At 41.2% G+C, this 13,593-nt stretch overlaps 1 protein-coding gene across 1 annotated transcript in view; it reads right to left on the reverse strand.

Annotated features, from left to right (window-relative positions):
* The window catches only part of BMPER (BMP binding endothelial regulator), a 144,870-nt gene extending 144,154 nt beyond the window's left edge, over nt 1-716 (reverse strand). Inside the window, exons 1-2 of the mRNA XM_031554058.1 lie at nt 648-716; nt 423-522 (exon numbers count right to left, since the gene is read on the reverse strand). Coding sequence (XP_031409918.1) covers nt 423-522; nt 648-716 — 169 coding nt within the window. The remainder of the gene's footprint in view (nt 1-422; nt 523-647) is intronic.
* Between the last annotated feature and the right edge of the window lie 12,877 nt (nt 717-13,593).

Below are 13,593 nucleotides of genomic sequence, written 5' to 3' on the forward strand. Positions count from 1 at the left end.
GCTGCGGGCGGGGCGGGGAACGGGAGGGTGGCGAGGAGCAGAGGAGGAAAGGTAAAAGAAGGCCGGGAGGAGAGGAAGCTCGGCTCCTTGGAGGAGTCCGCTGTTCGCGCAAAAGCAGGTACCTAGGCAGGGAAAGCCGCTGCCCTCGGCTGGCCCGACAGCTAGTGGCAGGGCCATTCGTGCTTGGGGATAGCGAGCGGGAAGAGGAGGAGGAGGAGGGACGAGCGGGGCAGGCGGGGGACCGGCTGCGAGGCTCTGCTCAGTGGCTGCCGCCCGGCTCCGCGGAGCTCCCCTTTCCCTTCTCCCCTCTCTTTCCCCTCCGCGTTGCCGGGGCCGCTCCTATCGCCTCAGCCGCAGCAGAGCTCCGGCAGCCGGAGCCGAGTGGCTGCCCCGGCCGTGGGCTGACGGCGCTCTACCCAGACCTGCGGTGCGAGTCCATCCTTGCCCGGTAGGTTCTGGTATTCGATCCCCCTTTGCTCTTCCGTCCGTAAGTCGCAGTTCTAGACGCGGGCAAGGCGTGAGCTACGGGCGCGCACCGAAGCTGAGCTTCTGCAAGCGGAGCTGCACTGACGGTGTGACCCTTCTGCTACGCGGAGATCGTCCGGGTTTGCTTTGCAACTCGTTTTCCTTCCACGGTGCTTTTTCACCGAAGGAAGCGCAAGCTCGCAGAAATAAACCGCTCTGGTGACAAAGCTGAAAGGTGCTTTCGGATTCATTCGCGTTTGCACGGTCTTTTTCTGGGGGGTGAATGCGAGCTGTTCTTTCAAGAAAGCTGACAGCAACTGCAAATCAGGTGCAGGCAGCACAGGACTGCTTTTGCTTTAAAGACGTTTGCTTCCCACTCAGACGCAAGACTTGCGTGTTCGTTGTTAGAAAGAAGCCCGGCAGACTGCTGGAAGCTTGAAGCACCATTGTGAGATGCAGGATGCCCACGCCTCACTTCCAGCATCATTTGTCACCCACCTTTATAGTGGGAAACCAACGTCCTGTGACGGGACCACAGAAATCTGATATTTGTAAGCCTGTCGAAATCGCTAGCAAGATTCCTCCCCGTGAAAAAAGAAAACCGATTTCTTTTCCTATTGCACAATATCAATCTGAACAGGTTGAGCTGCATAGGCATGTGTGATAGTTTTGATGCCGTTAAAGGAAGCAGCTATAAAAAGAGGGGATTTTGTATTCCATGGAAATAAAATTGGGAACAGTGCCTAAGTATAATGCATGAAACTTTAATGTATTTGTTCTGGGAAATGATTCACAAATAAATGAGTCTGTAGAGGTACATATTAAACACTGCTCCAGAAGAGATTCTCACTTATCCGAATGGTTTTTTTCCAATGGAAAGATGTACTGAACCTTTTGGCAAACTGGCTCTTCCTTACTTCTCTATCTGCAATTGGTGGCTGTGTTTCCCTTCTCTAATTCCAGCACAGCTACAGTCTTTCTAGAGCAAAAGCCACAGGAAAAAAAAAAATAAAAATAGGCTCCAATAATTTCTTAAGTGACAATTCCACAGGAGAGTACTTATATCACTGTGTGCATTGAGCCTTCTCTTTGTGAAGGTCTAAAATTCATTAAGTATTAATGCTGCCTGGTGTGAGAAACATACAAATCAGCAGGGCATCAAATAGCAATCAGGTATCCAAATAACAGCAGGGAGCTGATAAAAATACTCTACAATTGCAAAAGGGTTGCAATCTGTCAAATGAAGACAAGAAGGGACAGCAAGTGAGCTTCGCACTCAATTCCTGCCGTCCCTCATTCAGTTCACAAGTACGAGTAATGAAATCATACCTAAGGCAGGGCAGTTGAGCAGCAAGGCACAGGGATTTGCTGCAGCATCCCCAACACACTGACTTGGCCCCAAACTTACCTCTACAACTGCATTGCGTGATGAAAATGCTTTGAGTGCTCCCTGGGGCGAGCTGCTGGATCTGTGCCTTTTGCTGCGGTTGCTACAGCTTTGGGGCGAGGGATTTGCCCTGTCCTTCATCATTAGATGCACCTGCTGATGGCACCCTGGGCCTCCCCCATCCACAGGTGCTGGGCAGAGTAGCTTGCTGAGGGCTCAGCTCCTCACCTACCTCTCATCATGGAATGGGGGAAGTGCTCATGGCTGGGAGCAATTCCGGTGCTTCCTGACATCGGTGGTGGTGACACACTACAGGGAATCACTCTCTAATTTTAATCTCTCACAAAGTGAAATCCAGCACAGGATTGCCATCCCAATCCTCCCACTTAAAGTTTCACTCATTCAGTGCTACAGTATGAGTTTTGGCTCAGCTTTTTACCTTTCCCTTAACCTTTCTCCAAAGTCTATCACATCAGTGGTATGTGTTTTTTTTTTCTTGTAGTAATGTCACATTAAGCACGGTTCCAAAAGTTTGGGTATTATTCCTTCTTGCATCCATGTTTGAATAGATATTTACTTTTCCAAGAAACATTCAAAGCTGCGGTAACTTAGCAAAGCCAGAGGATCACACTGAAAGCCATGTCCTGCTGTTGGACACACACAGAGGCTTCTGTTATAACTGCTGGCATATAACAAAATCATATGTCGTCAAAATTCTTACCTCCTTTGTATAAGCATCACACAGTATCACTTTGTGTTGAAGGGATACGTTCATTAGTTTTGTTTATTGGTCAGCCTGGGTTCATTGATGGAGTGCTAGCTGTTCACAAGTACCTAGTTTTACGTCATTTGGCTCCTTCTCCAGTTGTGCTTTCCCAGTGGTCAGCCATAAATTGTTAATAGTGTCAGCCATTAGCTGGTGACAATAAATGTTCAACTTAGCACTCACCTAAAATGAAAAACAAAGCTTCACTGTTTGTTAAACATAACAGTAGTAAAGAAGATGACAGTGATCACATTCACATCTTTCTTCATGATCATCTGTTTTACTGGCACATCAAAATACCAAGAACACCCATTATTTTTGAGCTAGAGAATTCTTCCAGAACTGAAGGGACACACTGAATCATTAGAATTCACAAGTATTTTCTTTTGTTAAGAAAATTCAGTTTTAGGTCTTGGGCATAGAGTCCCTTCTTATGCAAGAAAGTATTCAGTTAACATGCTGCATGGGAAAGTTTATGTCAGCAACAACTTACATCATCAAAAAGAAGGGGACATGCATTTGCTGTAAAAGGAGGTTTACATTCATTCGTTTCTGTGCTTAATCATGATTTAAAGTTAGCAGTATCTACTGGTGTGAACAAACGCGTAACCGCTTCGCCGCCGTGAGATAATGGCGATAATTGGCCCAAGTTTCTCAGAGGTGTTCTTGACAAAGTCCCCCTACAGCATAATAATCAGAAAACCAATGAGGGCTGGAGGACATACTAAGAGGCCTTAAAACTGTAACAAGATTAAAAATGACATATGGTCCAAGTCCTTAAATAAAAGGAGAGTATCTGAAAGTTACAGTGAGACTCACTCGAATAAATGTTTATAAATTTCATCAAACAACTCATCATTTTGACAGTTTTCCATAAACCTCTGCAACATGCAAAGTATTTAATTTATTTGTGGCAAGATAAAGATAATGAGTAACATTTTAAAAGCTTGTTAACGTAAAATATCTTGGCATGGTCAAACTTGCATACTTCTGCTGTTTAAATTATGTTTTCTAAGAACTCAAAAAGCCATACAAGAAGGAGTTTCTAACTGCAAAAGTCTTCAAAATCATTCTTGTAATTTAAATTTCTACAAACGCAAGCCAAATGCACAGAATCTAATCTGAACTGGATGTAAATGGCACAAGGTCTCCAAACTAAAATAATAACAATAACAGTAATAATAATAATAAATATGACTGCAGCAGGGAGAAGAAAATATCACTCCAACATGGAGAAAATGAACTTTTATAGCCTTATGTCAAGTATGCTAAAAAAGACAAAAATGATGATGGTCCTAACTATGGAAGCCCTAGCAGAAGCTATTAGATAGGCTACAGGCTAAACAAACGCAATCTATTGGCATGTGCCTTTTTGTTACTCAGCTGCTGTAAATAGAAAATTGCATTTGCATAGATAATTAAAAATATCTTGTGAGCTATGTGTTTTCATGTTAAGTTTACCTTGAACACCTGCTGTGCCTGAGAAATGATAAGAGCTAATTAAAACACATAAAGAGTGACATGCACGAAATACTCCTTTGTTTTGCACTTGAGAGACGAATGAAACCTGCGTTTTGTCCAGCTACTCTAGCTGATGACTGCAACAAATAAGGAGCATTAGAGTAATACCATGTACCATGGCAGACTGATGCCTGCAGGTGAGGATGGTCTCTGTACACTACAGGAGCCTCACTACATGCTCTAAAATTCTTGGTTCCACACCACATACACCCCTAAAAAAAAGGTTTCCTTATTCTGATGTGAGATTTTCCCCTCCAACGAGGATCCAGTTCTAAAGCAGCTGCCTCTACCACGCACAAGAAGGTAAAATGTTTGCTAAAAGCCAAGTGTCCAACTGCACATATCCAGTAAGATCACTTCATCTCCTATTGAAACCCTATCATGTGAGTTTTCATGTTGCTGTGCTCTTACTGCTGTTATTCCTGTTTTCTTGCAGAATTTCTCCTTGGGCTTTTCCGTCAGCTAAAGGCTTAAGAACTTAAATCTCAGATGTCTGAGGAACAATCATAAATTGCCAAGCTGGAGCTTCCTCTAGTTCATGTGGCCCTCATTTACACCCAACGAGCGAGAGGACACCAAGGGCCGTTCATTTTAAGACATCTGTAATAAAAAAGTTATCGCTTGTCGACCGTGGCAGGGAAAAAAGAGAAAAGGTGCTGTGTGGTGCGATTGCTGGCAGATGGCACTGTTGGGAGCCCAGATCTTCGCAGCGTGCGGCAGCATGGCAGGGAGGAGATGGGGCTGCTTTCACAATTAACCTGAACCACAGATCTGTTTACAGCAATCTAATCCATATGTGCTAATATCTTGCTGCTACACGAGTGAAACTGTCTCTTGGATTGTTCTCAGAATGTACTTTTTGCACATCTGGCTTCATATGCACAGGGCATTTGCTTCTACTGTCCCTGCAAGGAATACAGCATACCTTATTCCATCTGGAAGCAAAAAGAAAAGACAGTGTTGCAGTGAAATCCTCAGTATTGTTATTTTCCAGATACAAAGCTCAAGTAATTTAAGAATTACTTTCTTTTTTTTTTCCTTTTTTTGTTTTTTTTTTTAATAAAATTGTCTGTGCAACTTTTTGGCTTCTAATCTACATAAAAGTATGACCACTTAATGCAATATCCAATCTATCCAACTGACAGAATCACACATATAGGGCAATGAAATTACAATCATAAGCAACTTTTTTTTCATCAGCATACATGAACAAATCAGGGTAATCCTGCACCGGTCTGTTGTAATTTCTGAGAATTACAGAGTTTCATAACGAATAATATAGCCAATATTAAAACAACAGTGTTGCAAGATATCACACTAAACTGCTCAGCAATCTGGTTGAAAAAATAATTTATTATAATTAATAAAAATTAATTTATTATAATTAATAAAAATATTCTACATGTACTTAAGCACAAAATTAGACTCTTTTCTACTATCAAAGAGTATTTAAAGAAAAGGCAGAAATGTACGTTAGCAAATACAAAGTTGAAGACCTAAAAACCCATCTCATTTTGCTACTGATTCATGTGAGTCAGATTAGTCTTAGACCATCACCAAAAGGAAAACCCACAGCCATTTGAGCAGGAAAAAAAGGTACTTGCGTAAGGCAGTGTAATTCATCTGCCCGTCTCTCAGCTATCTGTGGCTTTGTCAGAGGGAGAGGACCATTAAATGTGCCTGAGGTGGGCTCTGAGTGTCATTATGCAGATCTGCAGGGGCTTTCAGCCCCAGCCCCAGCTTCTCCGTCAGTAGCATATCTCTAAATATATTGCTGAGAAGCACAAGGTGAACAGGGACAGGGAAAAGTATTTATCCTGGTAAAGTATCAGACATGTCTTGTATATATTTGCAGATTAAACCCAAGAGAGTCAGCTGAATTACCCATGACCAAAGAAAACAACCAGCAGTTTCAAGGCTTCATAGAATTTTAAATATGTATTTACGTGGTATACATCATTTTAGATATCTTTAAATGTAAACTGGAGTGTCAAGGGAATGGCTGGCCGGTATTCTGACACAGAATGATTTCTGTTCAGATGTTGATTGGGGAAGAACTATTTTCATCACCAATTTGGGGGCTCTGGAGGGTTTGCTTTGCTTTTGGTTCTAACAAAGCTAGCTTGAACAACACAGAACTAACTGTTTACCAAGTTACTTAAAATTCTACCTGTCTTTCATGCTATTGTATTTTGGTTAACTTGAAGTCAGTAAGTAAAGCTGTGATCCAGTCTGTGTCAATATGAGAGCCAGATAATAAATAGGAGAGCTATTTTTAACAGAATGGATGTCACTGTGCTGAAAGCATTTTGGAAATTTCTCGTGCCAGTTTAGATCCTTCCCTGGGAAATGTTCACACGTCGGAGTACCCAAATGAGACAGATAAGAATCATCACATCATTGTCAGAAAGGCTCTGCCTCCTGCAGGGCCTTGTTGAGTCAGGGCTCTAAAACAAATCAGGATAGCATGAACTGGGATAAATTTCAGTACAGAGTGGCTACGGCATCAGAGGGGCCATGTGTTTGGCCTCACTATGTGCTGGGGAACCCAAGGAACAGGATCTTCTCCCAAAGGGTGCATCCGTGGGGCCTAGTGGCAGCCTTCAGAGCCCTACGCCCCCAAGCACCATGCACACAGAGCTCTGCACCTCCAGGCCTAGGAGAAGCAATCATGGCCCCAGAACAAGCCAAAGACAGCCCACCCAGCCACAGTTCATCCGCTCAGTCCTCACATTCAAATTGGCGCCAGGCCTAAATTAATCCACAAACTGGGTTAGATAGATGGTCTGATAGAATCACAGAAATAAACCTAAAAGTCAAACCAGAATCCTTCAGAGAAAAGGAGATGAGCTGCCTCAGTACTTTGAGGCTACAACAAGCCAGCTGTCCCAGTCGTGAGACCCAGCTGTGTGCCTCCACTGCCCACTTGTGTGGCTTGGATGGAGGACATGCATAGGCTGGAACACCTGCAGGATGAAGACCCAAACTTTCACCTACCAGATCTTCCAGCATAGTATTTCTTAGCTTTCACAATTATTTTCTTAAATAGACTTGTTTTGAAGCACATGTTTATCTTCATAAACTTTCATATTCCAGAAGAAAAACATTAGATAATAAATCACAGAACAGGGGGCCTCATGATGGAGCTGCTTTCAGTTCTGTTGTGCCAGAAGTAATGGAAGTAATTGGACTTCTTAAAGATTGTTCCTGTGCATCTCTATTAAAAAAAAAAAAAAAAAAAAAAAAAAGGAATACATCCCTACACTCCAAATGATGATTAACTGACTTTTGAGCATTCCACAAAATGACAATACAAGCCATCTATTATAGAAAGTAACATTCAGTGACGAGTTAGTCACTAACAACAGTTCCATGCTTTGCTTTTGGATTCATTCCAGTTGGATGAATAGACAGAACAATTCCCAAAATGCAGAAATTTTGCTGCTATGAAACATTCAGAGGACAACAATCAACCCTCAGCTTTGTAATGATGGGATTTTAAAAAATGGCCGTTTATTTTAAAATAGCCTCTGCGGTTTGTAAAGCTGTTTCTACAGAATGCACAGAGGATAAGATGCACATATTTTTGCAGCTTTCAGCTGCTGGCCCAAGTGCAGAAAAGAATTAGGAAAAGACAGATTGAATTTACATGATGTAAACTAGAAGAAGAGAGCAAGAAAAGATGGCTCTGAAAGCTATACTTTATATTCTTCTAGAAGAGGTGCAGTGCAAAGTAAGTATTTTTTCACAGCTACTAGAATCCAGTCAGATTGCAAAGGTATGAACAGGGGAGCAGCCTAACAATGGCTCTATTCACCCACAACCAAATTCTCAAAATCTGGAGTCTCACTTTTTAAATTCCCAGACTGAGCCTCAGGCCTTGAGCTTAATTGGGGGTAACTAAAAAAATGAGGGCAATCAAAATTATCAGTTGGCTTTGATAATGCAGGCATTTGCAAGGGAAGGACAGGGACTGAGCCAAACCCAACAGAGACGACGTGCAGCACGTCAACACAAACACACCCCTGTGGGCACATGGCAAAGATGAAGAGAGACATGGGAGCCTGCAGGGAGAAGTGATCCACTATGACTGAAAACTGTTATACTGGTTTATGAGTATTTTCAAAGCACTGCCTAATGCTACAGTGTACAAAAGTTGGAAAATTATATAAAGAAGGGCCCATTGATACCTCTGACATGAGCCAGGTGGAGGCACAGAGTCTCAAAGGATTCTGGCACATCCTGACTGCAAGACGCGACTGCTGCTGAAGACCTATGCTGCAGCACAGTTACTTTTTGGAGGTGAAGTGGAGCATTCTCTGCTTCTGCTCTCCCTGTTCCCGTGAGCTTCCTGCCACAGCAGTTCTGTGACTAACATCTTGCTGCAGGTAATTATCACGTAGCTGTAAGAAATGAAGATCTTTTACTTATTTCCTCTGGCTTTGTTTTCCATAACAAAAATGTCCTCTGGCCACTCATGGCAAGTTTACCATTTTGGAAACTGCTCTGCCACACCCATTGGATGCTGAATCAGCACAGGTTATACAACTTCACTATTAACAGGTAGTTTGATCTGTTTACCACTGCTGGGCCACTCATTTCACCTGTGGTAGCACACAGCTGGCTTTGAAGGAGATGTAGCTACTGGTAGGATAAATGTTATACAGTGAAGGAACAATTGGTCTTTAAATTCAGTGACAGTGGAAGTACCTAAAAATGTTCAATAGTGAAGACAATGACCAGAAAGAAATAGAAAAAGAGAGCTTCAAGCAATATGAAAGTGATTTGGTAAGAACTTTCTATATAAAAAGTTGCAGTGTGTGCAGTTTTTCAGAAATGTCCTTAGCTGTACTATAGCAACCTAAATATACAGAGCAGCAAATGCCAGAATTCACTTCCTAGCTTAGCCACAGAGGGATGGACGTAACCAGTGGTTTGAGACCTAAGGAAGTTCAACTCAACCAAACACTCAGCATCCAGATTTGTATTCTGGATATCTACAATGGCAGAAAGATGGAAAAGCATTTTTAGAAATTGTTTATCTGGCCAAAATCAAAATTTTGAATAAGGAGGACCACAGAGTACTTTCTGCCTACTTGTTTCTGTGTGATCGGGCAGCAAAACTGTCAAGAACTCACCAGGCTTAGCAATCAGGTCCTCTTTCAACATGTCCTGAAACTGGAAGCCAAAAAATCAGTGCCCAGGTTTCAAAAAGTTCATCTTAGTGAGAAGCAAGAAAGGTTAAAATGTACTAATGCTGTTACTCATTGGGATTTATTCGCTCAGTTCTAATTTTAACTTTGGTTAGCCCAATAAAAGGTATCACATCACCGTCTGGGTAGCTGTCTTACAAAAAAACAATGCAGCTACCAATTTTCCTCCATTGGATGACATACTTGGGCAGTAGCCCTTTAAAAAAAGCTTCAACTTCTCTAGAGCACATTTGGTTTTCCATTCATTATTTTTCTGATGCTGAAAGCAATGTTATTCATCTTAGAGAAGAATAGCTACATTGTATTTCAAAGGTTTAACCAAAACACTCCTCTCTGCAAGTTGTCTTTTTTCCTTTCAGGATTTTAGGACATATTTATAAAGTGGCTGCTGAGAGAAATCATCAATTTATGATCAATGGGATCTGGTAAAAAAAAAAAAGAAAAGAAAAAAAGAAAAAAAAAGGAAAAAGAAAAAGAAGCAATACGGGAAAGAAATGAATTACACAATTGCAAAAGTGACTGCTATCTACAAAAATGTGGATGACGAGAGCTTCTCTCCCCATGAGATGAGCTAATGAATGCTGAATGTGAAAAGACTGTTAGAAAAAAAAAATAGAAAAATAAGATCAGTTATTATTGTACTGTTTAGTATCCACAATCTATAACAATCCATACATCTACAACTTCCTTCTTGTTTTTTGCTAATTTCACCTGTAGTCATTACCTAAAGATCAGCCTTTGCCTTCTCCAGTCCAGCTTGCTTACAGTAAGGAAGCAGAATCCACCTCTGCTTGTACTCGTTTTTCTATGACTGTCTCTTGATTCACACCCATGTAGGACTATTTAGGTGCCACCTACACAGCAATGATAAATCTTTAGCTATTCTGAAAGGTCAGCCCTTTGTGTCTGTATTCTTCTTTGGCTGTATGGCCACACAAACACCTTTGTTTTCTGTCTTCTCTTACTGATGTCAAGCTGGTTGATGTCACTGCTGCTTGACCACCAAATTCCTGAATGCAATAATCCTGGGGGGATGTTCTTAGCCCCGTGAGCCAGGATTCATCTTCATCTAGGGAAGATACTTTTGTCTGTGTCAGCTGGAATGGGACTTTTAGAACACAATCCTTGAATGGGTATCAAGGAGCCAACTGCACCCTGAAGCTCCTTGGTTCTTTTTCCCTACTTTCCCATCATGCCATAAGGGCCAGATCCCCAAAGCAATAGGCAAAACGTTCCCAACACAAGTCATGGACCTCATGTACCTCTCTACCTGCAGCTGAGCTTGGGATTTGCACCCTGACATACGCTAAGCAGCTGTCCAGTTTCATGATAAAAGATGTGTGTTGTGCCACTATGAAATACTTACCAAATGCTGTAAGCTGCCAAGACAAACTCTTTTTGTTTCTACTTGGGTCAGAAGCAATTGCACCTTGTTAACCAAGCTGTATTACCACCAGTTCCTAACTGCAATCATTGCTTGTGCAGAAGGAAGACACTGAGTTCAAACAGCTGGAAAAGGCACTTCCTAGTTTCTGTAAAACATGCATATATTACAACTTGACTGTTCTCCAATATTTATGGATCTCAACTGCCTCCAATTCATTATACCACCAGAGAAGAAAAAGTGCAATAATCCCCTTTATGTCTCCTGTAATTGAATCCAACTATGATTATAATATATTGTGGGCACTTGAAGTACCTATTAATTATTGAATGCTTGCTTCATAATGAACTGGAATATCCTCTCTGATACACCAACTTCTTCATATATTTTTTTATCACTTCCAAGATCCTGAAGAACTGGTCCATCCTTTAAAATGAATAAAATCAATATAATAAGTGATTTTAGTTATCTCCCCAACACACTGTAGGCTTTGGGATACTGTCTCATGAGGTTTAGCAAAACTGGTCCAAGCTGTCCTTGGATCAAACAACTCGGTGCTCTTTCCTGAAGTTTTTAAGAATGGCACCTATGTTACATTCATCAACAATGATAAAATGTCTCAGCATAATGAGAGGAGAATGGAGGTGCCAATTTTTTAACAGTACATCAAACTGAGGAAATGGTAATTGTAACAATAACATCAGTTTAGAAAAACTGCGGCAACTTTCTAACAGATAGAGGGCCAAGTTTTCTGTTGATAAGGGGCCAACTCAAGTGCATTCTTCCCAGCAGAGCATGTCCTGCAAATGTATCCTTCCCATGCTCTCTTGATTGGAAAGCAGAAGGAGAGCATGGTGCTCATTGCTTGGTTTCCTAAATTAATAGTGCTGCTTGTGATGTTGAAAGCTGTTATACATCATCCTGAGAGTGACTTCACCTCAGAAGTGGCTGAAGTAACCTGTATAAAGTACTTTGAGAATTTATTTATTTTGAAATTTTAACACGTAGCATCACTCTCTACAGAGAAACAACCACGTCTGGGATGGAATATAGTAGCTGTTTAATTAATACTGACTAGCTGACTCTCGCAGATACAGATTTGGGGAATAATACCTCTTGGAGCAACCCACATAAGGTATTACATCAGCTAGCTAGGACTAAATGGTGCTTATATGTCATCTTATTATGGCATTTGGCCTCCAGTAGAGGAGTATGGATGTTCTCCTATCACAGTCTGTGGCAAAACACTCAGTTAAATTCAATTAAGGTAGATTTGGGCACCTAATCGGGTTACAGTAATGACTCATGATGACTGAACTCCAAGATTACTGATCAGGCAACAGCTCACATAATCAGAGCAGAGCTGTTATCTTGTTTCTGCAGCTGAATGTGCTGTCAGTCTGTACCCAGCTGGAGCTGCAGTGGAGGGTGGGCTGTGAGCCGCAATGATTGCTCCTACTTAGGAAGCACTCCAAGTTTCTATTCTGCTTATAAAGATGAATCAAAATATCTTATCAAACACTGTTATCGTTTTCCTCAGGAGTCTTAATTGCTTTTGCCAAAAATAATTTCCAAAAGGAATATTTTTTTATGATGAAACTGCTGAAGTGGTATTAAAGTAGCAAACAAGTGAATAACACAATATGCTTACGCTAGATCAGGTGGAAAATATTCCCACTAGAGCTAACATCAATTTACATCCTGTAGCCTGAGGGTGTGGACCTATTCCAGGGCTGTGATTTTTTATTTTTATTTTTTTCCGCTATTAAAAACACAATTTTGCTCAATCCTTTCATTTTAAGAATGAGGATGAATATTAAAATTTTCAATGCAGCATGTTCTTTTGCAAGCACGCACACTTCATGCATGCATAGTAAATCTAAGCACATGATGGTGCGTGTGAAGAAAATATCAACCTACAGTGAGTACTTAAGAAAATAAAATGGTGTTTTGCTCTCTTTCCTGCTTTTGACAATATGAAACTCTTGGAAAATACCACAGTGTTTTAAAATAACAAATATATTTGTTTAAATGTGCTCGGATGTTGCATTTTCTTTGTACTCCTTGGTACAACAGATGTAAACTTAAGGCAAACAGGACGTTGTCAGATAATACCAGGTCAATACAAGTAACTAGGTTAGGCTTCCATCCTACAGTTAATTAAATCATTTGCTACACATTCAGTGCTAATAAAACTGCTAGATGTCTCTGCCATGATCAGCTGGTCTCTTGTACAAAGCACATCCCCACAGGCTAGCACCTTTTGTACAGAAAACTGCTAGTCATCATACAAAGAAGGAGGAGGAAGACAGAATACTTGATACTGCTGACCACTGTAAGAATTTACAATACAGGAGATGGATGAGGAGAGAGGAGCTTCAGGCTCTAAATAAAGCAGTGTTTTCTAGTCTTTATATGACTCTCATTCTTGTGCTGAATTTGGTCTACTGGAGTACTAGAATAAATTCCCATAGAAGCAATGCATTCGATAGCACTTCTAATTGGGGTCACTTTTGCTAATTTGCAGAACGCTACACGGCTTGGCCTCCCGCTTGCTTCATCGTGACCTGGGGGCATTCATTCACCTCTAGAGGATCATGGCTCGTATACAAACAAGAAACTGCAAAGTTAAACATACATTGAGTTACAGAGGAAGAAGCAGGTCAGCTGCAAACAGCATATGAAGATATCACATAAATACTGGAGGAATCCTGTGCTATGAGGCAGTGAATGAACAAAGCAGCATGATAGCAAAGGCTGACTACAACCAAAGCCATGGAAAACTCCAGGTTAATTTAAAAACAAAGGAGGAAGAAAGAAGTTTGCTTTCAGAAGTATGCCATATATCCTGCAGTAC

Source organism: Meleagris gallopavo, chromosome 6, assembly GCF_000146605.3.
Source record: "Meleagris gallopavo isolate NT-WF06-2002-E0010 breed Aviagen turkey brand Nicholas breeding stock chromosome 6, Turkey_5.1, whole genome shotgun sequence".
Lineage (NCBI taxonomy): Eukaryota > Metazoa > Chordata > Aves > Galliformes > Phasianidae > Meleagris > Meleagris gallopavo.